Below are 25,667 nucleotides of genomic sequence, written 5' to 3'. Positions count from 1 at the left end.
GGTGCACTATGGCACGAGCACAGAAATTTTTGCAGTAAGTTTAAATTATTCTTGCAGCAGCATTTAAAATTTATGTTGTAAGTAGTATGTCAAAAAAATAATTAACTGCGGTCTGTAAGCAGTTAATGATATATGGATATTTTCTTTTTTTTCCATATATATAGGAATTCCAGAAATCTCTTGGTGCCAAACATTCTGTGTATGATACCACAAATAGGACTGGACGTTCCTTGAAAGAGAAAACCACCTTGGCTGATGACAATTTGAAACTTGATGACATGCTGAGTGAACTAAGAGATAAATGGGATACAATTTGTGGAAAGTCAGTGGAAAGGTAAATGAAAAGAAAAAAAGCTTCTATTTTTGGAATTTGTTGTGTAAAAGTAGACCCAGAGTGGCTAGCTTGATTGATAATTAAGAATGCCAAAGCAGTAAAATACTGCAAATGCATACTTTGCTAATGATATTGTAGGAAGAGCAGGGGAGAAAGTGGAAGGAAGAGCCCTTTAAAAGGGGAAACTTGATTTGAAGTTCTCTGGAGGTACTGGTCAACAACCAGCTGAACAGGAGCCAGTGTGTGCCCAAGTGCCCGAGAAGGCCAATGGTATCTTGGCCTGTATCAGCAATAGTGTGGCCATCAGGAGCAGGGCAGTGACTGTCCCCCTGTACTTGTCACGAGTGAGACCACACCTCAAATCCTGTGTGCAGCTCTGGGCTCTTTCTCACTGTGAGAAAGACATTGAGGGGCTGGAGCCAGTCCAGGGAAGGGCAGTGGAGCTGGTGAAGGGTCTGGAGCTCAAGTCTGATGGGGAGTGGCTTGGGGAGCTGTGTTTGTTTAGCCTGGAAAAAAGGCTCAGGGGTTACTTTATTGCTCTCTACAAGGGCCTGAAAGGAGGCTGTAGCCAGGTGAGATTGGTCTCTTCTCCCAGGCAAAAAATGACAGCACAAGAGGAAACTGCCTCAAATTGCACAAAAGAGGTTTAGGTTGGATTTTAGGAAAAATTTCTTCTCTGAAAGGGTTGTGGAGCATTGAAACAGACTGCCCAAGGAGGTAGTCAGAGTCATCATACCTGGAAGTGTTCAAATGGCATGTGGATGTAGCACTTGGGGACATGATGTAGTGGTGCTGGGATGTAGTGGTGTTGGACTCAATGATCTTACCAGTCTTTTCCAACCCTAATACTTCCATGATTCTATTATTTTATGCTGAAAATATTTTCCTGAAGTGTGTAAATGATTACTTTATCTGTGTGTGGCTGTTTGGCTTTTTCCCCTCTCAGACAAAATAAACTGGAGGAAGCCCTGCTATTTTCAGGACAGTTTACTGATGCTCTGCAAGCCCTCATTGACTGGTTATACAAAATTGAACCTCAACTAGCAGAAGACCAACCTGTACATGGAGACATCGATTTAGTAATGAACTTGATTGACAACCACAAGGTAATTCAAAAAACACTGGTTTTTAATTATTGGCCTGCTCATAAGTGTAGCATTTTAATAATATCTTTATCTTTCACTATTATGTAATTTTTAGAAATATGAAATACTTCTGTAACACAAATTTAGTCAACAATAGAAAATGTTATAAAACATACATGAAAGAGGACAACTCTTAGTGACTCATTAATACCAGTTAGCACTGAGATATTCTATTTTGTTGTGCTACCCTGTGTATTTATTAATATAATGTCATAAATCACAAATATGCATTTGCAAATGTGTGTCTAGGGGCAAGAGATGGCAAAAATTATTTTGCTGGAAAACTCTGGGGCAGACAACTCTTTTTCAGTCCATCTGCTAACTAAATGTCCCGTGCACTTATCATGACTACAGCAGCTTTTCAGACCTGGGGGGGCTGCTGTATATTTATTGAAAAAAATAATTACAGTGCTAAAGTTATGCATAGATTTCAACTAGAACATGGCCCAGGGAGCCTGTGTTGGAAACCTGCAGTATTATGTTACTGAAGTGGTTTAGGATGTGGGAACAAGTAGGAGATACTGGACTCTGCCTCTGAATCCCAGTTGTGCAGTTCAGTATGAACGGAAGAAATGGCTGCTGAAGTTACTTGTGTTGAAAAGATGATACATAGGCAGAGCTCTGCAGCCTGGAAAGATTAGGAGGTGAAGGTGCCTCTGTTCATCCACCTGTGACTTTCAGTGTCTCATCCCCACTGAGGAGATTTCGTGCCTCAAAAAAAAAAGTGTTTGGAAACATGGGTTGTCTATAAAAATTAGCCTGCACAATGCTTCAGTTGCTTCTGAAATCCCTCTGTCCATCACAAGTCGGTCACAGTCAGTGGCACGGCACACTGTATTTATCTTCTTTTAGGAGCTTCTTTTAAGTAACTGGAGCTTGTTCAACCTACTGCTGCAGTGAACATATTCCCACATAGGTATATGAATAAGCAGCAAGATCCACAACCTTACTTAGACCCCCAGGTGGGGATTTATTTCTGTTTGGATGATTTTAAACCCTCTCCTTGTTTGTTAGGTTTTTATCTGATCTTTTCCTCCCACAGCAATTTTATGTGTTAATCTGTGTCAGATCAATTGCTTTGATAAAGAATGGGAAGCCAGCAGTGGTAAGGAGACAAGATTTCCCATGCATTGCACCAGGATGGATTCTTGGGATCTGCCTGACATTTTCCTACCATAATCCAGTTTTATTGTATTAGAGGAGAGTGTTAATATCTTCCTACAGAATCTAATAAATAGAACTTAGGTGTTTCGCATCACTTAAACAGAGTTACTTTTGACAAAAATAAATCTGTGTTTTCATTTCTTTTCATAACCAGCAGTTTTTTTCTTGTTTTTTACATAAGCATTCTTAATGAGCTAAACATTTCAAATACATTTGATGGTGTCTAGGTTTTCCAGAAGGAGCTGGGAAAAAGAACAAGCAGTGTCCAGGCTCTGAAGCGCTCTGCAAGGGAGCTGATAGAAGGCAGTCGTGATGACTCTTCCTGGGTCAAAGTCCAAATGCAGGAGCTGAGCACTCGCTGGGAGACAGTTTGTGCCCTGTCAGTATCCAAGCAAACACGACTGGAACAGGCCCTTCGGCAGGTAGAGGAATAATAATGTTGCTACACATACTGTATGAGAAAGAGTGAAAAATATCTTGCAGTTTAGTTGCCAAAAATTTAATTTCATTTTCACTTGATGTAATTCCCTCTAATTACATTTGAAAATGCTCATTTGCGTGCTAATGCATTGCTTACCTTGTTTATCCTTTTACCACAGCACATAAATAGTGCCTCTTAGCATTTATTATTCCTTTTATTATTAGTCTCTGCCACAAATGCAAAACAAATGTTTCAAAGACCTTACCATCTAAGGAAATCACTGAAGTCACAGTCAAATATGAAGGATGATAAAGAACTATGCCCCATTCACAAGAAGCAGGAGGTTGCAATCATATTTATGCTTTTTGTGCCTTATTGGAAAGAAATAGATTTGTGTATTGAAAAATTCTTTACATTGGCACAATTGCAATGCACGGTGAGGTACTTCAGAGAAGAAGAGTTGTGGTGAGTGCAGTCATGACCTAGAACAGTCTATGTATGTCTGCATTATCTGGTACCAATCCCAATAAATAGGTGTATCTGTACTGTTTCCAAGCCTGAGATAATATGGATTTTCAGCTCTCTGGAGATACACTAGCTTGGACTGATGCTAGAATGGGGCTCCTGCAGTAGCAATGTATCCACTATATACAATATTCCCTCTCTGCTTTGCTCAGCAGATGCAATCCTGAACTTAGCTCAAACACTAATTGTATCTGAATATGGCTGTATCCAAAGGTGAATCTTTCTTGTTTTTTCTAGACACGAGAGTCACTCTCCAACAGGCTGTCAATTCATTTTGCTTTACTGGTGCTTTAGGCTGTGCAGACAATAGTTCTCCTCTCTCCAGCTGGTCCCTGAAAGCACCTCCTGTGTAATTTGTCAGTGTAAAGAATGTCATGACATTCTCAACTGAGCTGCAAATACAATATAAATCAGATGGCTAAAAGCATGAACAGGCTTTTAGGCTCCCTATAATTTTTTTGGGAAGCATGAGCTGTTTTTACAGTTATGAAAATGTAGTGCTGTATATCATTGACTTTTTAATGGAAAGATAATGTGCTGGTACTGCTGGATGATTAATGATTCCAAATGTGGGCTCAATCTCCCTGTGTAAGCTGCAATGTGTCTATCAGGTCATCTCATGAGTGACCATGACTTCTTCTATCTTAACAGGCAGAAGAATTCCACTCAGTTGTCCATGTCCTTCTGGAGTGGCTGGCAGAGGCAGAGCAGGCTCTTCGTTTCCACGGCATCCTTCCAGATGACGAAGAGGCCTTGCGAACACTGATAGAGCAGCACAGGGTAAGCAACAACGTGCAGAGGATCCTCTTCATTCTAATGGCTCTGACAGGTGGTAGAATAGAGGAAAGGAGGCAGAGTCTATCCCAGGTAGTTCTATCCAGCATCCAGTGTTGGTGCAATTCTTTCTGTAGAGAAGCTAGAAATTTAATGTGGTTAAGAGCTTGATGTCCACACTGGTGTTGGGCTGTAGTTGGAGTCATCTTGGCTTATTAAAAAATGGGCCTTTAGAAAGTTGCTATAAAGATTTAGGGACAGATGCAAGCCCCTCTGTGGAGCATCCCATGCCTGAAATCCATACAGACTGCTACAGTAGCAAAAGTGTATCTGTCTCCTTAGCACCATTGACCTAAATAGACTTTTCTTGCAAGGTCATTTGTAAATGTCAGCAGAATAATGTTAGCATCCAGGAACCTTTTGTGAAACAGTGTGCTGCCATACTTCACATGCATTGGCCACTGTAGTATTGCAGTGGCATAGGTACTGCAGGTAGTAAATTACAGGCCATCAAACTAACTTTGCAGTAATGAAATGGGAAATTGGCTAAGTGAGGATCATAGAGGTCAATTTTTCACTCTCCAAACAGGAGGCTACAAACATGCACAGGGCAGCCTACACAAAATAGTAACAAGGGCATAGTGCCCACAGTGTTATAGAACAAGTTATAAGTCCTGGATATGTTCGTCATTGCTCTGAAGAAAGTTAAAGCAAAATTTATGAAATGGAGGTTGGAAAAGCATCCTGTTTAAATTGAGTTTGCTAATATTATTATGCAGAGACATGCAAGACAGGACTATTAAATGGTTCTTAACTGAGGGGTTTCCAATGCACTTAAAATGAAATGTTTTGAAAAAAAAATTTCAGTTTTAGTTTAGGGCCCTGGAAACTGAGTGCTAGTCATAAGCTGGCAAATATATGTGTACATCAAATGTGTGTATACATCATGTGCTGATGTAGCAACCTCACAGTGTGTTGACTAATGTTGGCAGCAGCAGCTTCAGTCTGTGAAATGTCTTCTAGCTGCCTTTCCTCCACATGTGCTTTACCAGTCCCCTTTTATTTGATTTTTTTAACTTTCTGACTACAGAGAAGAAAACTGAGTGAAATCTTAAGTCGACTGAAATAATTAGAAAAGAGAATTTTAAATGTCTTCCTCCACACTGTAGATGGATTAGCAAAATATTTCTGTACTAATTTTAAAATTTGCGCTGCCAAAGCTGAAGCATAACTTGGAGCCTCAAGGCAAAGTTTGTCTCTGAGAAACCCTGTCCAGCTGGGAAGGATGACAGCTAGCACAACACAAGCAATCTTGGTGCTAGATGTGGCCATACTGTACTTAAATTTTTTTAGTAGGCTTTAGAAGGTATTCTCCCAACCACATTTTCCTCTTAAAGGGCAAACAATAGAAAGAGAAATTTTCAAGCTTAGAAAGATCATGGTACTACAGTTTTACCACTCACACAATCTTTCTCAATAGGTTATGTCTCCTTTTAAGCTGATAAGATTAGCTTTCAAGAAAACAAAAAGAAAATAAGGAAAGAATACATATATGTTACTTTTAAATACCATGTATTATGCATTATAATGCTGTATACTATAATAAAAATGTATGACTGAAATTATTACATAAACATGAAATGTATCATCCTTTTGTCACTGTGATTTTTGTAAAATAGTTTTATTGCATTTTTACTGAACTACTTGTAGAAATGTTTTCTTCAGAATAGTATTTTATCCAGATGGTACTGAGAGCTGTAGTGGGTTAATGCCCTGCATTGCTCAGTGAAAAGCCTCCCATTTCCTCTTTTGTAAATGTGTCTGTGTCACTGGTTCGCCACAGAGTTCAATAAAATTAGGGAGAGTTTAATACACTGTGAGTTGTGTGTCATAGATTTAGTTCTTGAAATACTCTAGTACAGCTGAGCAGGTGAACACAATGGGGTTTTTTTGCCCGTTTTCCACCTGCCTCTGGCTTGTTTTGTTAATCTCTCATTATAATCCAATTCAACTTTTCCAAAAGCATGTTGAACTGAAATATTGTAAGGCTGCATGTGTTTTTGTGAGAGAAGGTTTGCTGTTATGATTTGGATCTTAAACTCTGGCAATAATTACAGCTTAAATCAAAATCAATTAGCAACAAATACATTTAAATATAGAGCCTACATATTCCAGGCTTCTGGAACAAGGTAGAAGAGATTCTATTTTACATTTTACTTCATAATAGCTTCATACTTACTTTGTAAAGGCACAGGATAATGTCATTATGAGTTGTTGAAGAACCTATTTTTACAATGTTTTGGTCATTTTGCATTGTCTAGGACCTGACTTGGCTTATCTTTAATTTCATCATTAATCCAAAATAAATGGTGTTATAGCTGGCAAGAGGAAGAGTAAAGCTTTCAGAGACATGTTTCCATTTTGTAGCCTAATTAAAGATGTTAAAGTATGAAAAAATTTCCACTAGGCACTGAGAGATATTAGCAGTTCTAGATAAGGATGCTCGTAAAGACACACAGACTTGCATAACATTTAGGCAGAAAAGTAAAACCACTGTAGAAGCAATGTTTAACAAAAATAAAAGGGAAAGGGGAAAAGGAAAGAAAAAGAAAGAAAAGAAAAAAGAAAAGAAAAGAAATGCAAGTTATAGGAAGGATAGGAAAAGTCCTCTTTTCAGTTGCTTTTTCTTATTGTTGTTTCTCCCCCACCACATTCATTTCTGGTCCTGCTATCATTGGAATACCAATAACTGTGAGCTTGGATGCCTAAAGCTGTAAACATCCTTCTGCTTTTATGAGATTTTTTCCACATGCTGTGTCTCTTCCCCTCAGCTGCTGAGTTGTCACATTTGTGTTAGTTTAGTAGAGCTGCTGCTGAACTCTGTCATCTTGTCTGAGCATGCAATTGTAGCTGGACATTTCAAGCCGCTGGTAGGGGCTTGATAGTTTATTATGAAGAATTACTGAGACTGACAAACCCAGTCATTGAAATGTTGCCAATAGTGATTCTAACCATCATATAGCTGGTTTACAGCACTTCTAAATGCTGTGATTTCCCTTTGTTCTTTTATTAAGGGCATGCATTAGATTGTGGTGGGCTTTTAAGGAGCAGCAAGCTGGGATAACGTTTTAGAGCTTTGTTTAGTACTTTATGAGAACAGGCTTTTTAAGCAGTTTAAGCTTTTCTCATACAAGTGAAATTTTCCTCTTGCAGTTTGAATCTGCTTGAGCAGTCAAGAGGCTCATGACCTTCCAGATCATGCACTCGGATTTCTCTTGCAAATTTTGTCAGCATCTAATTAAAATTATTACCTCTGTTTTAGGAATTTATGAAGAAACTGGAAGAGAAAAAGGCAGAACTGAATAAAGCAACAGGTATGGGAGAAGCTATTCTGGCTATCTGCCACCCAGACTCCATCACCACCATTAAGCACTGGATAACAATCATCAGAGCCAGGTTTGAAGAGGTCAGTATATGTTGAACCATCTTCGTTGCAGCAGTCCATCTTCGATTAGAACACAGCTGACAACTAACATGGTAGTTACACTGTGAGGAAATGATCCAGCTGTTGAGAACTAAACATTTAAAATACCCATGGTGATGGATGTGAATACTGTGCTTCCTTAGGCTTTCTTTCAAAACTTACAGGGCTTTAAGAGCTAAAGCAGATGGTCAAGCTCCTTTGTTTGTATGTATTAAAGGAAATACTGTCTGACACTTCCCAAGTGAGGAAAACTAGTAGTTTCTAGAAGGAAATTGAAAAGTTACAAAGGAAAGAAAATACAAGGGCAAATGTGAAGGATTTTCTTATTATATTAGGGAGGATTTCAGTCCAACATGTTCTTAATCTAGAAGATATCTAAATTATTTAAGTGGCTACAGGTAGGTTGTACCCTCAGCTGTTAACGTAATATTTTCTGTTTTATATTAAGTTTAAAGAAAAACCAAATACTGGTGATAGCAAAGGAGTGCCCAGGAGGAAAACTGGCACCAAATCCCGTGTGATTCACTAGCTCACACATATAGTTAAAGTTCTTAATATGTTGCCTGAATGTGCTAGTTACTGTGTTTAGCAGCACCTAATCCTGAATATCTGTGGAAGAAATGTGTTGGACTAGGAATTCTAGTTATCTAGCTACTGTTAGTGATGAGCCACTACATTTAACACCTCTATGCAAACATCAGTAGGCCTAAGTAGCTCTGGGTTTACAGTTAGCAGAGCAAATTTAAATACATTGTGAAGAGTTTCAGATGTGCACATACTCATGTACTGGTTCCTTTGTCAAGGTCTTAGCATGGGCTAAACAACATCAGCAGAGACTGGCAGGAGCTCTGGCTGGACTCATTGCTAACCAGGAGCTGCTGGAAGCCTTGCTGTCCTGGTTGCAGTGGGCAGAGACTACACTAACTGAAAAAGACAAAGAGGTCATCCCCCAGGAGATTGAGGAGGTTAAAGCGCTTATAGCTGAACATCAGGTAAGGATCAGTGAGTGACATGTGTCACTCACACGGGGTTCACATCTCAGCTACGCTGCGTGATCCAGTGGGAATCTCCTTGGCTGTTTATTCTTACCATAATTAAATACAAGCAAGCATAGTATTAGGAATAATGCATTTCATGAAATGTATGACAGTGATGCCACCTTAGATCTAGTGCTGCAGTGTGGCTCTACTGATTAAATATCAAAAATAGGTTTATGAAGTGCCAGAGGGAGCTGCTGGTGTAGTGAATGCTCATAGATTTACCCCAGCCTAAACACCAGAGCTGTCTCACTTCTGTGAACTGCAGTCTGAACAGCAGGATCTTGGAAGCAAGATTCTGTTCCATATCACCTCACCACGTACAGTTAATAAAGAAATTTGACCGATTGGTTTTTAGATTTAGCCTTCTTTTAACGGCCATGCCATAGTGCTCTTAAAAGCTTATACTGCTGATTTTTCTTATCTACAAAACATTTATCTGTGTCTATATTGTGAGGCTGGCATTATAAGTGGGTTTCTTTTTAACTTTGGTGTTTTGCTATTGTGTATGTTTTTCATTTCTCTGGTTACTTTTGTGTATTGTTAATTAAGATCCCCTCTATCTGATTACAGACATTCATGGAAGAAATGACCAGAAAACAGCCTGATGTGGATAAAGTTACAAAGACCTATAAAAGGAAAGCACTTGAACCCTCTCCAGTACAATCTCATATTCCTGTCCTTGATAAGGGGAGAGCAGGAAGTAAGTAACAGCGTATTTTGGGGTGTGTCACATGTACCATTGCTCTATCTGTAAAATTTACAGATTGCTAATAATCTAATAGGTTTGATTAACTTGTGTTGAAAGGGGTAAAATTCTCTTGGCTGACTTTTTCCAATTATCTCTCATTTTTTATAAATTGTGAGGAAATATCATAGACCAGACATATATTTTTACATTTTGTCCTAATCTTCATGAACAGCTATTTTTAAAGTGTGCAGTCTTTCCTGTGCCCTTAAACTTCCAAGAGCAAGTACGTGCTGAGTCTTTGCAAATCTTCCATTTTCTGAAAGTGCAGACAACCTCACAGAGAGGTATAGAGACTAAATTTTGCTCTAACTGTCTATAAAATTATATTCATCCAGTTAGAAGTGTATTCAGTGAAGTTGAATGGAAGGTGAATCATCAAGTGAGGAAATTGCTTTTTGTATTTTTAGATATACTTACCTATTGTATTTTATACTTACCCATACATGGAACCTGCTTCTAAAATGAGGTTGTTTGCTTTGCAAGTCTGAGAGATTTACGAAGATTTAATTTAAACTGTGCAGCTTGACTAGTGGAGCCCTCACTAGCTGCTTCTGGCTAGATAAAAGAGGCTGTAAACACTACTGGGTTGTTCCCCAGCAATGGTAAAAAAGGAAGAAAAATCCCACTGTATGGAATAATTTTGGGGTATGACCTCCTTATTTGGGACAGGAAGGAACTTGACCTTTTAGAAAGGTCAAGTGCATTTCATGTGAACATTTGTTTTGTTTGAACTGGGTGAGCCCTTTGCCTTTTATCATGTTTTAACAGGAAAGCGTTCCCCAACACCAGGCATTTATCCCTCAGCAGCCCAGGCACAAATTGAAACCAAGAATCCACGGGTAAACCTTTTAGTCAGCAAATGGCAGCAAGTTTGGCTTCTGGCATTGGAAAGACGGAGAAAACTTAATGATGCTTTGGACAGACTTGAAGAGGTCAGAAAAGCACTGTACAGAATGTACCTACTTTTTGCATAATTTTCTTTACCCTGGATTAAATTCCAATATTGTGAATAACTCCCATATTTGTTGTATTATATTGTATGACGCAGCTAACTGGAAACACTGTGATACAGGTGTTTTAATGTGCTTTAAAAGCTGTCATCATCATTTTAAATTAGGAGAGCTGAGATACTTAAAATGCTTGCATAGGTCCTCAAAAAATCAATTATTCAACAAAACACAGATGGTATCTATCTCATTGATGTTCTAGACTGATGGATTTCAGCTGAATAAAGTTCTTTCTGTTTTTTATTAAGCTGAGAGAATTTGCCAACTTTGATTTTGATATTTGGAGGAAGAAATACATGCGATGGATGAACCATAAGAAGTCTCGTGTGATGGACTTCTTTAGGAGGATTGATAAAGATCAGGATGGAAAGATTACAAGACAGGAATTCATTGATGGAATTCTTTCTTCAAGTAAGTTTTAAAATTAATGTACTGTTGAGATTGGAACAACATCTCATGAAATCTTATTGTCTACATAGTGTGACCTATGCATTTTATTGTGTTAGAAGGTCACAGATTTTCTTTTTGAATTTATTAATTATTATTAGAGTATAATTATTTTACTTGAAAATATTTCTAGAGTCTAGAAACTCTTTCTAGTTTTTTTACGTTGTGAATCAGGTTACAAATGTCACATTTATATTATTGTCTAATTAGTAGTTTGCTGGTTTATTGAACTCACGTTGTCATTCTTATAGTACGACTAGCTACTTTAACAATTACTTTTTGATTGATTACTCATAATAGTAAAAAGTACTTTATGGAACCTAAAGATGATGTTAAAATCAGTTCATAGGATCATATGATTTTTATTAAAGAACTTACATAGAATAGTTTCAGTTATAGAAGGAAACTGTGTAATTTTTGAAACCAGTGTTTCCATGAGCCATGACAATATTCATATACCTATATAGTAAGGCTTAAAATGCCAAGCAGTCAAACTAGAAAGGAATTTTCCCAGCTTTCCTGGTGGATCAGTAGCCCTTAGTTATGGTGGTAATGTAAGTCTTCCACACCGTATATGTGATCAAATGTCCTTCTAGGAATGGACTCATAACAGGCAAGGACCTAATACTTAAAATATTCCTTTATCTTCAGATCATGGAGACTTTGCTTTGGACAGTAATGATTCAGAACTGGACTGCTTCTAGTGTTTAATTTTAGTGTTACTCAGTAGGAAGATATTGTACTCTGTATATTTTCCCCCTGCTTTAGATAATGCAGTAAAGGATCACTATATGTGAATATTGCTGTTTTGCTTGAATTAATAAAAATTAATGAAAAAAACCTGATACCACCAAGAGGTTAAATAGTTTACTCTTCTACTTCAGTTGGTATCAATTTATGATGACCACCAAACACTCCTGATACAATCCCTGTTCATCACCTTGAAATTTTCTTTGACCATTTCCTTGAGAATCTCTGCTGTGACCTTCATCTAAAGAAGGACTTCATGAAACACCATCCATGGATCTGCATTGAGAAGGCTTCGCATTCCAGATTTAATCAGCACTGAAATGCTTGCTTGACTTTCCTCACTAACTATTTGTCTTGTTAATTTCTGGTATTTTATGCACTTTGAAGGTCAAAATGTTGACACCCCCCCCATATATATTTTACAGTTTAATCTGTCCCCTTGGTTTTGTCTCTGTCTTTAAGCCACACTTTGGTACTCATTTTTATCCAATATCTGGGTAACAGTGGAGATTCAAATTGGGAATATTTTCAGAAATATTCCTTCACTTGTTTGAATGTCCTTATTTTTTTGATAAGCACTATCTGTCACCAAATGCCTAATCACCGTCTAATATTTGTGGTAAAGCTTCTCATTGTAATCGCATTGAAAAGCGAAACAATTTGTGTTGCTGTCTTTGTCCTGCAGAGTTCCCTACAAGCCGACTTGAAATGAGTGCTGTCGCAGACATTTTTGATAGAGATGGTGATGGATATATTGACTATTATGAATTTGTAGCAGCTCTTCATCCGAACAAGGATGCATACAAGCCTCTCACAGATGCTGACAAAATTGAAGATGAGGTATGTTCTCTGCTTTCTTAGGTTGCATTCTGTTCTACTGGGGTCATATTCTATAATAATTCATTTTATATTCATTCCTCTTTAATTTGAAACTTAGTAGGTACAAAAATCTTTGGAAATGTGATATTTAAAATAATTATCCTCTTGGTTTTTTGCAGGTAACAAGGCAGGTAGCGAAATGTAAATGTGCGAAACGGTTTCAAGTGGAACAGATTGGGGATAACAAGTACAGGGTAAGTCTTTTAAGAACTTCAGTTCTTTCAGCTTTCTTCATATGACATGGTTTACACAAGGAATTAGGCTATATGAATTCATGAGAATCTTGTATGACAATTACACACTTTCCTTAAGATTGTCCAATTTTTTTTTCTTATTAGAGCATATAGTCTAAAAATCTGGAAAACTGCTGATGCCTGTATTTATTTTCACTCAAACTACTGAAGCTGTTTTCAGTCATAGGAATTTTTAAGAGCTAACAGCACATATCCATACACATGCATACATATGTACAATATATCCTGAAAAGCTGATCTTTCTGCCTAGATACCTTAGGTGTTTAAACTGTAGCTGTTTTTCTATTAGTTTCATAAAAACAGTGACTGATATTTTCTTCTGGTATTGTGTGGTACTTGAAAAATCTTTTTCCAAAGTGTATTCAATCGTTTTTACACTCTTTTGTCATTTTATTGGAACATGTGTACTTCTGAATATAAGCAAAGTGTTAGCTACCTGCAGAATTATTTTAGATCACAGAAAAATGAATATCACACAGTAGAGGAAGATCTTCTACTCCTGGATTCAATAACCAGAACAATTTGAGGTAAAAGATGCAATATTTGGCTAAGAGAGATTAATAAGTACTTGTAGATTTTAAAAGACCACAGAAACAGCAATGGGAAGGAAACAAAGGCCTTGAATATTTTCCAATATTCAGTCTCTGGATGGCTAGCTACCTGCTCATCTCTCAAGTAGATACTTTATTTAGAATGTCTAATGTGTTAGTTTGCATGTGTTCTAGGTCATGTAGAGAATTTCCTGTAAACTAATCGTGTCTTTCTTCCATTTTTCATTTCTTATCAGTTCTTCCTGGGAAATCAGGTATAAACCAGTGGAATGTGTTATGAAGTTTTTTTGGGTTTTTTGGTTTGGTTTTTTTGTTATTCTGTCTCTTTTTTTTTTTTTTTTTTTCCCTAACACATAGTGATCTAAGCTTGCAATGATCAGCCTTCTTGCCATCCTTTAATTTTCAGCTTATTCATTGCTGGTCAGCTGTGGAATTTCTTTAAAATGCTATGGAGCATTCCTTGTCTTAGGATCCCTCCTCTACAATCCCTCACCTGCTTTCTTTGGTCATTTTCCTCATTAAGGAGATTACTTTTAAAGGAACCAGATAATAGTCAGCAGCAATTCCCATAGGAAAAAATCTTGAGCATTTAAACTGCAATTGTGGAGATTACAATTATCTAATCAGTTTTATAGTCAAATTCTGTAATTTTTTTTTAGGCTATTTGATTAAAGGCTAATCATGGCAAACACATCCTAGTGTCTTATCACTTATTTATTGCAAATTTCACAAAAAATACTTTCATCTTTGCAAAAAAAAGGTATAGTCTCTAAGCAACCAAGCAGACTGATTAAAAACCTAGCTGATAGTTATTATTTTCTTTCCTAACACAGTGACTCTATAAATACATATTTTAGAGATAGGCAAAATAAAATTGCTGTTCCCCTGTAGACTAATCCCTCTCCCAAAGTGTTTTCAAGGAGCTATGGCAAGTCTATAATGTGCTGGAGCTGTGTTTAAGAATACTTTGTGTCAGCTGTGTCAGTGGTGAATCCTCCCTCAGGAGGAGATCTGCCCAGCACTTACTCCTGATACACAGCTTCCTGAAGGGCTATATCACATCTGCCCAGTAAGAATGGAAATGCCCTATGCAAACCAGCTATCAAATTAGTCTTATGCTTTTAAAAAGGCAATAACGGATGTAATCCATTCTGGACATGCTAGCACCAACAGCAGTAGCTATTTTAAATCTCAGGGTGTTGAAAATGTGGGTGCACTCTTGTTTACTAGCAGAGCCTGTTAAAGTAAAGGAGAAAGCATAGAGCTTCATAAAGTGGATAACCTTGCCACATGCCTCAAGCAATACATCTGAGCAATAATTTAAAATATTTTCTACATATAGGACAAGTCTCTTTTTTGAAAGAACTGTTTGAAATTATGTTAATCCTCTTATCTGTACTCTCAGATCTGGGGAACGTAGAGCATTTCTTGAGAAGCTCTTACTGATGCAGAACGGCACCTACAGGCTATTGTCAAGAACAGGCCTTTTTGTAGCTTAAACTCCTTTATGTTTTTTACCTCTGGTTATTTGAAATAATGTTAAATACTGTTTAAAGAAAGTAGTACCAGGCTATTTTAGGAAGGAAATCAACTGAGTTACCATAAGAAGAAATGCAGTGATAGGTACTATTGTATTACTGTGTTACTTTCCAGCTCCACTTTCTGAATTACCCTCAGCTAGCCGGGCAGTTTCCAAAGCACACTATATTTGACCCTCGGTGTAGTTGTCTGATGGGGTCCAACTGACTAATTAGGCTGTGATGGGGAAAAAAATAAAGAAAAGAAGAAAGATACTATCTTCAGAATCACTAGGAAAAAAAATGGTAGGAACAAGCCAATGAAAATAAACAGTGTTAATTTGGATGCCTTTTAAAAAAAGCCTGCAATCTACATATATAAAATGGTTCTTTGTTTGGCACATATTGAATTCATTATTAAAATCTCTCAGAAATAATGCTCATATGAATATTCTTACTTATAACAAATACAATTTATTATTGAATTAAGAAGCAAGCTTTGCTTTTGTTTGGTTCCTAAAAGTAATATTCCTTTAAACTTATTCTCTCTTCTTGGCTTGAATAGTACCAAATAACTAAAGTCATCTAACAAGTAGGGAGCACATTTTTTGTGTGGCTTGTTCAGTCCCCTCACTGGAGGAAATAGGTACAGTTGAATTATGGCCAACGTTCTCCAAGGGTCAGAGATTGTCCCAAAGAGGGGCATTCAACTCCCACTGGTTTTAGAGAGTGCTCTGCATGTTTGTGTGAGGGTGCACTGCACTTGGCCTGGTGATCTGGTATCAAAATATTTTAGTAGTGCTGGCTTAAAAGTACTGAATTCTTCTGGTTAGTTTTTTGAGATTGTGAGGTCAGCATTTTGGTCATGCTTTCTTTGATCCGAATTTTAGTGAAGGTACTGCGTACAGAAGGTTTTGTTACACGGGTTTCAAGAGCAAAATATGCATTAGGCCTGGCCATCAGCCCAAAGGACTCATACAAGAACTTTGTAACAGACTCTCATCTCTTGAATTGTGAAGAACCTTGATGTGTAGTCAGAGGAATGACAAACATAATTATAATTATTAATCATTCATTGCTTCTTTAATGTTCCCTTCCTCACATGCACCTTGCTATAGGTAAGCAGTATCAGCACTGTAGTGCTATACCTGAAAATATTCCCATAGATGAATCAATTGATAGAACTGTGCAACACTCATAACACATTGAATTTCCAGATTATATACTGATTGTTTGAAGTGATGCTGCCTTCCTTTCAGCTGACAACATTAAAAACCAAGACTGTTGCAGAAGAGTGTCTGCTTAAGATTTTACCAGTGAAATAATGCAAATAGGTTTTCATTAATTTGCACAAAAGCAGAATGTAACCAATCAAATAATGTACTACTAATTTTGCTTCTTTTATGACCTCAGACATTTGAGAATCAAACATAAAATTAAACCTGAGTTTCTTACCATCCTGCCATCTTCTTTTGATTAATGCAGTGCCATCTGATTTGAAATCTTAACAGCTTTAATAATCTGCATAAATAAATTGATTTTTAGCATTTACTAATTATTAAATATCAAAATAATTTTTTAAATGTCTGATTTTTTTTAACCTATCAGTGTTGAACTGCATCTGAATGCCTGAGAAGCTCAGACTGTCATTTGATTTTTATTGCAGTTTGGTGACTCTCAACAACTGCGCCTTGTTCGTATCCTAAGAAGTACGGTCATGGTCCGTGTTGGAGGTGGCTGGATGGCACTTGATGAGTTCTTAGTGAAAAATGATCCTTGCCGTGGTATGTAACAGAACTGTTAAAGACTTGCAGCATATTATTTGGATGCAGTCACCATTCATTGTCTCAAGATGGAGATGGACTTGTATAAAATGCCAGTTGTTGTAAACATCATCCCACTAAATGTCACATTTTTGTGAACTTTAAATCACATGGTTGAGATCCTCTTCAGTTGCACTGATGTATGTCTGGAAAAACTGTGGTGTCTTCTGCACAGTTCCTTCAGTGTTATAGTAGTGTAAGTAAGAACTGAACTTAGCCCAGATAGACTTTATGGTATGTAAGTGCCTTGTATGACTCGGCAGAAGTAGCACACGGAAATGTCCAATAAAACCTTCTCAGCAACACAGTAAGTCAAAATAAGGCAATTGAATTGATGAGTAACACCACCATCACAAAAACCTCTGGCCAGTGACTCTTCCCAGTCTTTAAGTCTCTACCTTTGCAACCTTGTCTTGTCCTTGGCATCTTCCCCAGAAGCACTTAGTAGAGCCCTGAGCCTTACACGAAGCAAGTGGAAAATGATCTGGTCCGGAGGACCTTGTGCTCCGTGGGAGCAGGGAGTGCTGTATCACTGAGCCCTCCAGGGCATTGCATCAGATGAGCTGTTTTCTCAGTACACAATATTGAGGACTGTAATAAGGAATTCCAATAAATTATTGGATATTCATTAAGTATTATATCTTTCCGTGTCAACCTAGGAATGAATTATAACAGTCTACCCATCAATAAACCTGAGAAAAATGTTTGGGGTGCAACAGAACTAACCAAGTTAACCCTTCAATGAAGCCAGATCTTCTGAGGCACATTTTATTTTCTACTGTTCTGCACTATTGAGGACTAGAAGTAGAAAGGAATAAAAGAAGGACCCTTTTTCTTGGGTATATGTGAGCAGATGTCAACACAGTGGGTCTAAAGAATACCTGTTAGAATACTCTGTAAAATCAACATCACTGGATGTTGTGCAATGCTACCTAATCCTTGCCTGGTTGAAATCAGTGATGCAGGTTCAAACTTTTCCTAAACCACTTCACCTAGCAAATTTGCATTTCCACCAAGTGCTCCTTGTGCATTCAGATGACTCACATTTCGAAGAACTGTTGTCATAAACAGTTTTAAAAGTACTGCACCTAGTCACATAAAATCTCTTTAACTTGTATTACTTCTTTATGTCAGCAGATAAATACAGCTGGGACTGTAGCTGAGTCTGTCCAAACGCCATTTCCTTTTTGCCTAGGAAACCTTTGAGAACTCACCTCAGAACGCTTAGGGATAGCTTTTGCTCAAGTCCTGTCTTTTGGCCTGGTGCTCCCAGTCTCTTGCATATGCAGCTGCTGTACTTGATTTCTTCTCCTGCTAACGATTTTCTTTAATGTGACCCATGTCCTGTGTCATTTTTTCTAGTTCATCATCACGGGAGTAAAATGTTACGTTCGGAATCAAACTCTTCAATTACCACTCAGCCTACTATAGGTTGGCAAACCCCTCTCTTTGTCTCCTTCTCCTCTTCTTCTCCCTCTTAATTTCCTTCCCGCTTTTTTAATATATGTATACTTTTAGCTATATGCTTCACCCATCATATTTAGCTTAACATGTTCCTACATGGGCTGGTGCTTTGCAAGCTAATTTTTTTGACACGCTTGAAGAGTGTTTCAAAAACAATTGCCATTCACACTGACACAGTTAAATGCTAACATGTCTTGCATTTATTCATGCAGAACATTTTCTCGTATGTGTTTGTATGTGTGTGTGAGAGAGCTTAGCCACCAATTACCTCATCATAGTTTGGGTTTTATGTTCATCATTGCATGTTGCCAAACTACATAACTTCATAGTTTTGAATAAATATATTTGCTGCTTTCCTGTAATTTCTTCTAGAATGTCCAAGCAAGTATTATTTATTATGAATAGCTGTAGAGTTAGCAAAACTGCCCATCAGGTTGTGTCCGTGTATTAATAGTTGATTGATTAACAATGATTTAGCACGTTGAGCATTCCATTATCACGCTGACTTCCTTTGACAGTGGTTCATTCCTGCTGGCATAAAGTATTAGAATAAGTAAGTCCTGCACATAACTCCTCTGTGTCTAAAATAAATGCATTACACGGTAATGCATTTTATTTATTGTTAAAATGTGTTGGAGTTGGCATGGCAGAAATGGCAATAAACAGCCTTGTGACAGCTTTCATGTCTGAGTCAATGAACGCCTCTCTTTGCAGCTAAAGGGAGGACAAATGTGGAGCTGCGTGAAAAATTCATTTTGGCAGATGGGGCCAGTCAGAGCATGGCAGCTTTCCGACCAAGGGGCCGTAGATCACGACCCTCTTCAAGAGGTGCTTCTCCCAACAGATCTACTTCTCTGTCAAGTCAAGCTGGCCAGGCAGCTGCCCCACAAGCTGTTACTACAAGTACACCGAAGGTAAGGAGAATCCTGCAAAATTGCACTGGTTAACAGATGGGATATAGATTGAATTTCTGAGTTTTTCCTCACTCCAGTAATATTGGTGCTTTCTCTAGCTGATGGAGAAAAAGTATTTCCATTTTATTTCATTAGTCTGAGGTGGATATGAGAGTGTTTTCAATATGTTTTCTCTACTGTTTGTTTGCAATATGGCATTAGAAGAATTTCTACGTTTAAGGTGCCACATGAGCTAACAGGCAGTTTGGGAACTGCTCTGAAAGATCAACAAACCTCTCCATTTCACTTGAAAAATAAACTCTGTCATCTCTTCATTTTAGAACATTTGTCATTAACTTTTTCTGCTTAGATTTTATTTCTGCTGAGATTTTGAAAGCCTGGGTATCCTTCTCCATGACATAGTTTTCCTCTACTGTCCTTCACATTTTGATTTACCATTGTTTCATACAGACACCACATCATTTAACACGCAACTATGGTAAACCATGGTTGACAAACAGCAAAACATCAACTCCTAAGCCACCAGAATCCTCAGACTATCAAGGGTCTTCTGCAGAGGTACAGTAAGGACAGAAATTCTAGTCTAATGACTTCCTTCACTAAAACTGTCACTTCACTAACAGTCACTAGAGTTTCAGTACTTCTGAGCTGCAACATCCTGTGTATATTAATGCATTGTCTTTGTTTTAGACCTTTGTCAAATTATTTCTTACTTCCCCCCAAGTGTTTGGTTTTTTTTTTAATGTTGTATTCATGGGGTTTTTTAACTTTTAGGAAAATACAGCCTCAATGAGCTAATGTTTAAAGCTCAAAAGCTTAATAAATCAGAAAAGTATAGAATGAAACAGTTGAGTAAATGTGGAAAAGTCCTTCATTAAAAGAAAAATAAAACATTCAATATACTTTGAAGGTTTCTTTCCTAAAATTGTTTAGTTTGAATTCATTAAGTACTACAGTGTTTCTGAACTGCAGACACGAGATTAATAAATCATGATCTCTAGTGCAAAACCACTAAACAAAGAAATATCCAATCACAGTGAGAAGATGGCAAAAAACTCTGGCTGTGATACATAAATCTGTACAACAACTGAAAGTTTTGTTTAGGGGGGGTAGTGACCAATCATTGCTCTAATAAGATAGCTATTTGATGACTTAACAGGAAACTAGCATGGCTTACATGGAAATTGCTAGTATAGCCATTAGGATTATGCTGGCAATTAGGCTGTATGACCAAAATTTAAAGAGGCTTGAAGCCAAAGTGTTTGCTCTAATGTCATTACAGTCAGTGAAAAGATTGCAGCTGGATCAGGCCGCACACTGATGTGTCATTTGTGGGAGTTACTTTTGCCCTGGGTTGGATGGAGGGCTTGGAGAAGAGAGGCTTGTGCTACCACCCCCTCTGTTGTATCTGCTTTTCACAAATCTGCATTTTGATGCCTATTGCTGTTCATGTGACACCTTCTGGTGTGAAGTTTCCATAACCACAGCATGGCTTTGCTCAAAGATGCACAACAAACTTCTTCCTCCCTTCCGTGAGTGTTGTTGTGCACACTGCAGGTGTGTTTGTGGGTACAGCACTGCAAGCACATGGGGCTGTGGCTTAGACTGATTAACAGCACAGAGTTTAGTCAGTTGTCAGTTTCTAACATATTCCTGTATTTTTTTCATCTCTTAGCTGGTAACTGCAGTGAAAGATTAATTGATGGTACATTAAAGGGTTTATAGACATGGAAAGGTGTTGTTTTCATTGAATTACAATGACAGGAAAGCAGCTGGCTTGATTTCATATGGGGGCACTGTATTTCTTATCTGCTCTTCCAACTGCCAGTAGTTTCAGTGAGTTTCTTTTATGTAAACCACTGTGGCTTAAGATTATAAACAGAATGGTTAGGGTGGGGTAGGTTCAGTGAATTTCTAAGGAATTCTGCAGCATTTACTGCCCAAGAGAGCAGTTATTCATTTTATATGTAAACTTCATTTGGGCTTAGGGCAAAACTGAAGAACAGGCGAGTTTTATTTTTTGCTCTGGTGATTCTATCCCAATGCCTTGCCCAGAGTGCAGCAGCTTCAGTGGAGGCAACAGTGTTCCCTTTCTCCCAAGCAGTGTCTGTATAGCAGAGGGTTGGGCTAGCTGTATGTCAAGCACTGTACTTGGCTTTAATGAGAGTTTAATATTGGACCTGCCCTCTCAGGGCCAGCAGATTGCTCTGTAGCATCTCAGCACTCTTTTGTTCAGATGTGCCAGAAGTGGTTCTGAACTGGCAGCTGCCAGGCAAGCTCCTGCCAAGCCTCTGCTCTGTTCTTAGCTCAAGGCAGCTTCCAACACGCTTCTCTGGATCTTGGTTTTCAGTACCTAATTCTACCTACAATCGTATGGGGATCAAAGACACAGAATGCAGGATCCTGGGATCCAGGCCGCTCCACAAACTGCATTCATCGCTGCACTGTTCTTTTCTTATTTTTGAATATTTACGTAGTATTTTGTGGTATTAAATTACTGTGAGTACTGTAGTTTTCCTCTTATTTGCACACACCTCTTATTTAGTGAGTGATACTCATTTGAGATCTGATGATTCAATTTTTGTGGCTGTGAAAGAAATTTTCTGATTTGTGGCAGATTGTAAATCAAGACTCATTTCAGAAATAAGAAAGCAGGGTAAGACTGAGTAGTAGAGACACTGTAAGGTAGTATATTAGCAACTGGAACTTTTACAGTTAGTCCTATGCCCTTTTTTCTGTTTTCTCTTGTTTTGACTTGGGTTTTTTTTCCTCCTAGCAAAAGGTTTCTGAAATTTGGTAGCCTTTTTTCAATTTTAAAAATATTTTCATCACCTATAACTACAGCCAGAATGGTGGAAATTCAAGTTATGCAGATATAAAATCTCAGTATGTACCATCAACTAATCTTACCTGCTTGACTAATTGTAAAAAGGTAGCTTTTTTCTTTCTTCATATGTGTTGAAATCCACACAAAGATGCTAAAATGTTTAGCAGACTGTCGAAATTATTCTTTTGTTGTTGTTGTTTTACATTTGGACTACTTCAAATGCAAACTGCTAAAGGAACATTCTAAACTTCACATTATGAATAATGCCCATAGTGGCTTAAACCAATATTTCAAATTCACAGTGAATGTTATGATGACTACATTTTAAGCTATGTAGCCCCTAATACCAGTCCTTATCTTCAGTTCATTTTTTAATTTTGTTTTGGTTTGCATAGGGAACACCAATTCAAGGAAGTAAACTCAGACTGCCAGGGTATCTATCAGGGAAGGGTTTCCACTCAGGAGAAGACAGTGGCATCCTGTCAACAGCAGCTACCAGAGTCAGAGCTCAGTTTGCAGGTGAGTGTCTTGACTTCAGAGACTGATCTGTCTCTTGCTTTGTTTTCCACCTGAGTACTTAAGGTCACATTAGGGTTCAAGGGAGATGTCAGAAGAGTGAGAAGGAGTAAAAGTGGTACAGTCTGCCCATTGCTGAGGGTACACATAATCAGGCCCTCCATTCACATGTTCAGCTCTGGATGTGTGAATTCATGACTGCAGTCTTCTCAACAATGGTACCTCCAGTCTGTCTGCCCAAGGATCTAGGGAAGAAGCATTTACTCAAAGGATCCAGTTCTTTACAGTATTCAAGTTGTTCTCAATTGTGATGCAGCAAAGGAGTCACTTAGTCATGACCTGTCCATTTCTTTTGGAAGAACTGCAGGGAGCAGCTGTAGATTGCCTTATTAATGGAATATCCCACAGAGATTTTAAAAGCAGTATACAAAAATAGAAAGCAGTGAAGCTGTGCTTTGCAACACAGTGTTCTTCATACGTGCAGGGGACCAGATTTGTGAAGATCAAAAATACTTAATAAGTAATTGGAAAATTATGAAAAAACCACATTAATTGTTTTCTGTTTAAGATTCCTTGTTGCATTTTTTTCTTCATGGCACATTGTCTGGGCAGGCTTTTACTTAGCAGACTTGCTGAGAGCTCATCTTCTCAGCCCTTTGTTGGGCAGGACATCTACTTTGCCCTTGTTTACTTGCAGCTTTCATCTGTATGGATTTGAATTTTTTTTTAAAGAGTGGTATACATTTAAATAGTGGGATGTTCATTTGCATCTCCAAGATGCCTATATTTAGAAATCATGAATGCATGAAGAAACCAGATATGATATTTTTTTTTCAATTAATAGCTGAGAAAATGGCAGGGGAAATGAAGTCTCTGGCTGTTGAGTGAAGGTACAATGCATGTCTAGAAAGTCAAGAAAAGCTGACAGGATAATGCATTTTTAATAAGATGTGCTAGTGATGAATTAACTATGTGTCAGCATTTGATCTTGCATTTCCTTTTCTTTAGTATGAGACACAACATCATTTAGCTTGCCTGCCAGACTTCTGAAGTTTAGTTTGTGAAACGAGGAATTTTTGGTGTTGCCAAAGACCTAGGAAAGACCTGCACAGGTTTTCCATCCTTACCTTTAAACCCGGTGGTTACCTTCTCTCTTTCTAGACACCAGAAGAACTCCAAGCAGACCTGGTAGCCGAGCAGGAAGCAAGGCTGGCAGCAGGTCAAGCAGCCGCCGCGGCAGTGACGCGTCTGACTTTGACATTTCAGAAATCCAGTCTGTGTGCTCAGATATGTCAGAGACTGTTCCTGCTGCAAGCAGGCCGACGCCCCGAGCAGGTTCTCGGCCAGGATCCGCCAAGCCTTCTAAAATTCCAACCCCCCAGAGAAGGCCACTAGCCAGCAAATCGGACAAGTCCTTGAAGAGATAATATGATTGGCTCCATAAAGGTCTTTTCCTTTTGCATTAAATATTTAAGTTCATAAGATGTAAAATATTATGTAGAAATTACTGTGAAATATCGCAAGAGGTGGATTTTTAATTCTGCAGATGGCCTTATTTGTGTATTTGTCTTCTTATTTTATGTGTATAATTTTTGTCAGATTTTTTTTTTTGTTTTGCCATATCCTGTGAGAAGGGGAAGAGTTCTAATGTAAACTAACAGTTGTACACAGTAACATGTAGAAAGTACACTAAAAATAATTGCCGAATGTACAGTGTACTGAATGTACAGTAAGTCTCTGCAACCTCAATAAAAAAGGCCTGTCACTATGTCATTAGTTAACAGTAAAGGATACCTCATGATTTTTCTTTAAAAAAGAAAAAGAGAAAACTGAAAGCCAAAAGACACAATTACACATTTTGAGCTAACTAAACAAACACTAAATGATGTATGTCAAACCTAATAAGGAATACAAACACACATTCACAGTACCCTTATTTATACAGCATCTCTCAGAGAACTCACAGAGTTAATTAAGCACTTGCCAATAATATGATACTCCAATACCTTGCAGCATTTCTGTGCCATTGCTTTCAATGAGGCCAGACACATTCTGGATATCTGAACTACTATTCTGTAAGAATATCAATATAAAGTGCATTCATGTAAATGTGAGGTTTTCTTTTGCTTGAGTGGATGGTAGCACTGTATCATTGAACTCATTTTGTATCAAAGCAATTTTGCTTGCAGAAAGCTCAGAAATAAACATGTCCCTTAACTTTATTTCTATTGTATTTCTTATTTCACAGGAAGGTAATTTTCTGTGTTATGTTTTAGAGCATATGCCATTTCAGATGACCAATAATTACCATAGGAACACAGGTTTTAATGTTATTTCCCATTATCAGCTATCTGATTTTGGTTAGCTACTGTATTTGTTTAATAAAACACTAAATTGCACATATCAGAGCATATGAAATTATATGTAATTATTGTGTGTCGACAGTTATTTTCTCCATATTAAACTGTGTCATTTATATACCATGTATAACCGGCATAGAGAGTAATTCACTTGCTCTGTCAGTCAGTGAAACATTCTAGCCATTCATGGATGCATTGAAAGGATAGCTAATAGCTCTATTTCACTGGAAAAAAGGTGCAGCTTCAAATGGGAATGCTGTAGCATGGCTGGATAGATGCTGTGGTAAGTAGTGACAGAATCTCTAGAACTTTCGAATAATATCAGAAAGACTTGTGTGGGATTTGGCCAGATAAACAAAATGATACTCAAAAGATAATTGAATCAACCAAACTCCATTTGTATCAGGATTTCTTTCAACACAGAGTTGTACAAAGGTTTGTAGAAAGCCATGATCAGCTGGTCCTGCCTGGCTTGGGAATCAGCACAAGTGTTTACTGATTACTGAAGCATCAGTCTCTGCTGCACTATTTTATCTTTCCATTTTTCACCTCTCCTGTTGCTTCTATGCATCCAGTGATTGCTTTCCTTGAACATTAAAATAGATCAGAATGACTTTGGTGCTTTTTGAAACCCCCAACACCCTTGGATAGTTTTCAATATTTACACATGATAGCTGAAATATCTCTACTTGTAAGCAGGAGAAAGGAAAAGGATAGAATTTG

The 25,667-nt window shown here is 37.8% G+C and overlaps 1 protein-coding gene across 38 annotated transcripts in view; it reads left to right on the top strand.

Annotated features, from left to right (window-relative positions):
• DST (dystonin) overlaps positions 1 to 24,997 on the top strand; it is a 289,183-nt gene extending 264,186 nt beyond the window's left edge. For 17 of the 38 annotated variants that reach the window (XM_038133987.1, XM_038133973.1, XM_038133986.1 and 14 more), the window contains 18 exons: positions 165 to 334; positions 1,281 to 1,440; positions 2,871 to 3,065; positions 4,241 to 4,369; positions 7,686 to 7,829; positions 8,651 to 8,839; positions 9,458 to 9,587; positions 10,404 to 10,567; positions 10,891 to 11,053; positions 12,525 to 12,679; positions 12,838 to 12,912; positions 13,760 to 13,777; positions 16,707 to 16,824; positions 18,226 to 18,294; positions 19,042 to 19,241; positions 19,692 to 19,799; positions 22,464 to 22,587; positions 23,746 to 24,011. In XM_038133987.1, the coding sequence (XP_037989915.1) occupies positions 165 to 334; positions 1,281 to 1,440; positions 2,871 to 3,065; positions 4,241 to 4,369; positions 7,686 to 7,829; positions 8,651 to 8,839; positions 9,458 to 9,587; positions 10,404 to 10,567; positions 10,891 to 11,053; positions 12,525 to 12,679; positions 12,838 to 12,912; positions 13,760 to 13,777; positions 16,707 to 16,824; positions 18,226 to 18,294; positions 19,042 to 19,241; positions 19,692 to 19,799; positions 22,464 to 22,587; positions 23,746 to 24,011 (2,577 nt within the window). Of the gene's footprint in view, positions 1 to 164; positions 335 to 1,280; positions 1,441 to 2,870; positions 3,066 to 4,240; positions 4,370 to 7,685; positions 7,830 to 8,650; positions 8,840 to 9,457; positions 9,588 to 10,403; positions 10,568 to 10,890; positions 11,054 to 12,524; positions 12,680 to 12,837; positions 12,913 to 13,759; positions 13,778 to 16,706; positions 16,825 to 18,225; positions 18,295 to 19,041; positions 19,242 to 19,691; positions 19,800 to 22,463; positions 22,588 to 23,745 lie in introns of all 38 variants that reach the window. The other 21 variants (XM_038134003.1, XM_038134006.1, XM_038134001.1 and 18 more) reach the window with 9 other exon arrangements.
• The last annotated feature ends 670 nt before the right edge of the window (positions 24,998 to 25,667 follow it).

Source organism: Motacilla alba, chromosome 3 (assembly GCF_015832195.1).
Source record: "Motacilla alba alba isolate MOTALB_02 chromosome 3, Motacilla_alba_V1.0_pri, whole genome shotgun sequence".
In the NCBI taxonomy this organism is placed as follows: domain Eukaryota; kingdom Metazoa; phylum Chordata; class Aves; order Passeriformes; family Motacillidae; genus Motacilla; species Motacilla alba.
Note: the sequence above shows the minus strand (reverse complement) of the source record. Positions and strands in the feature narration are given on the sequence as shown.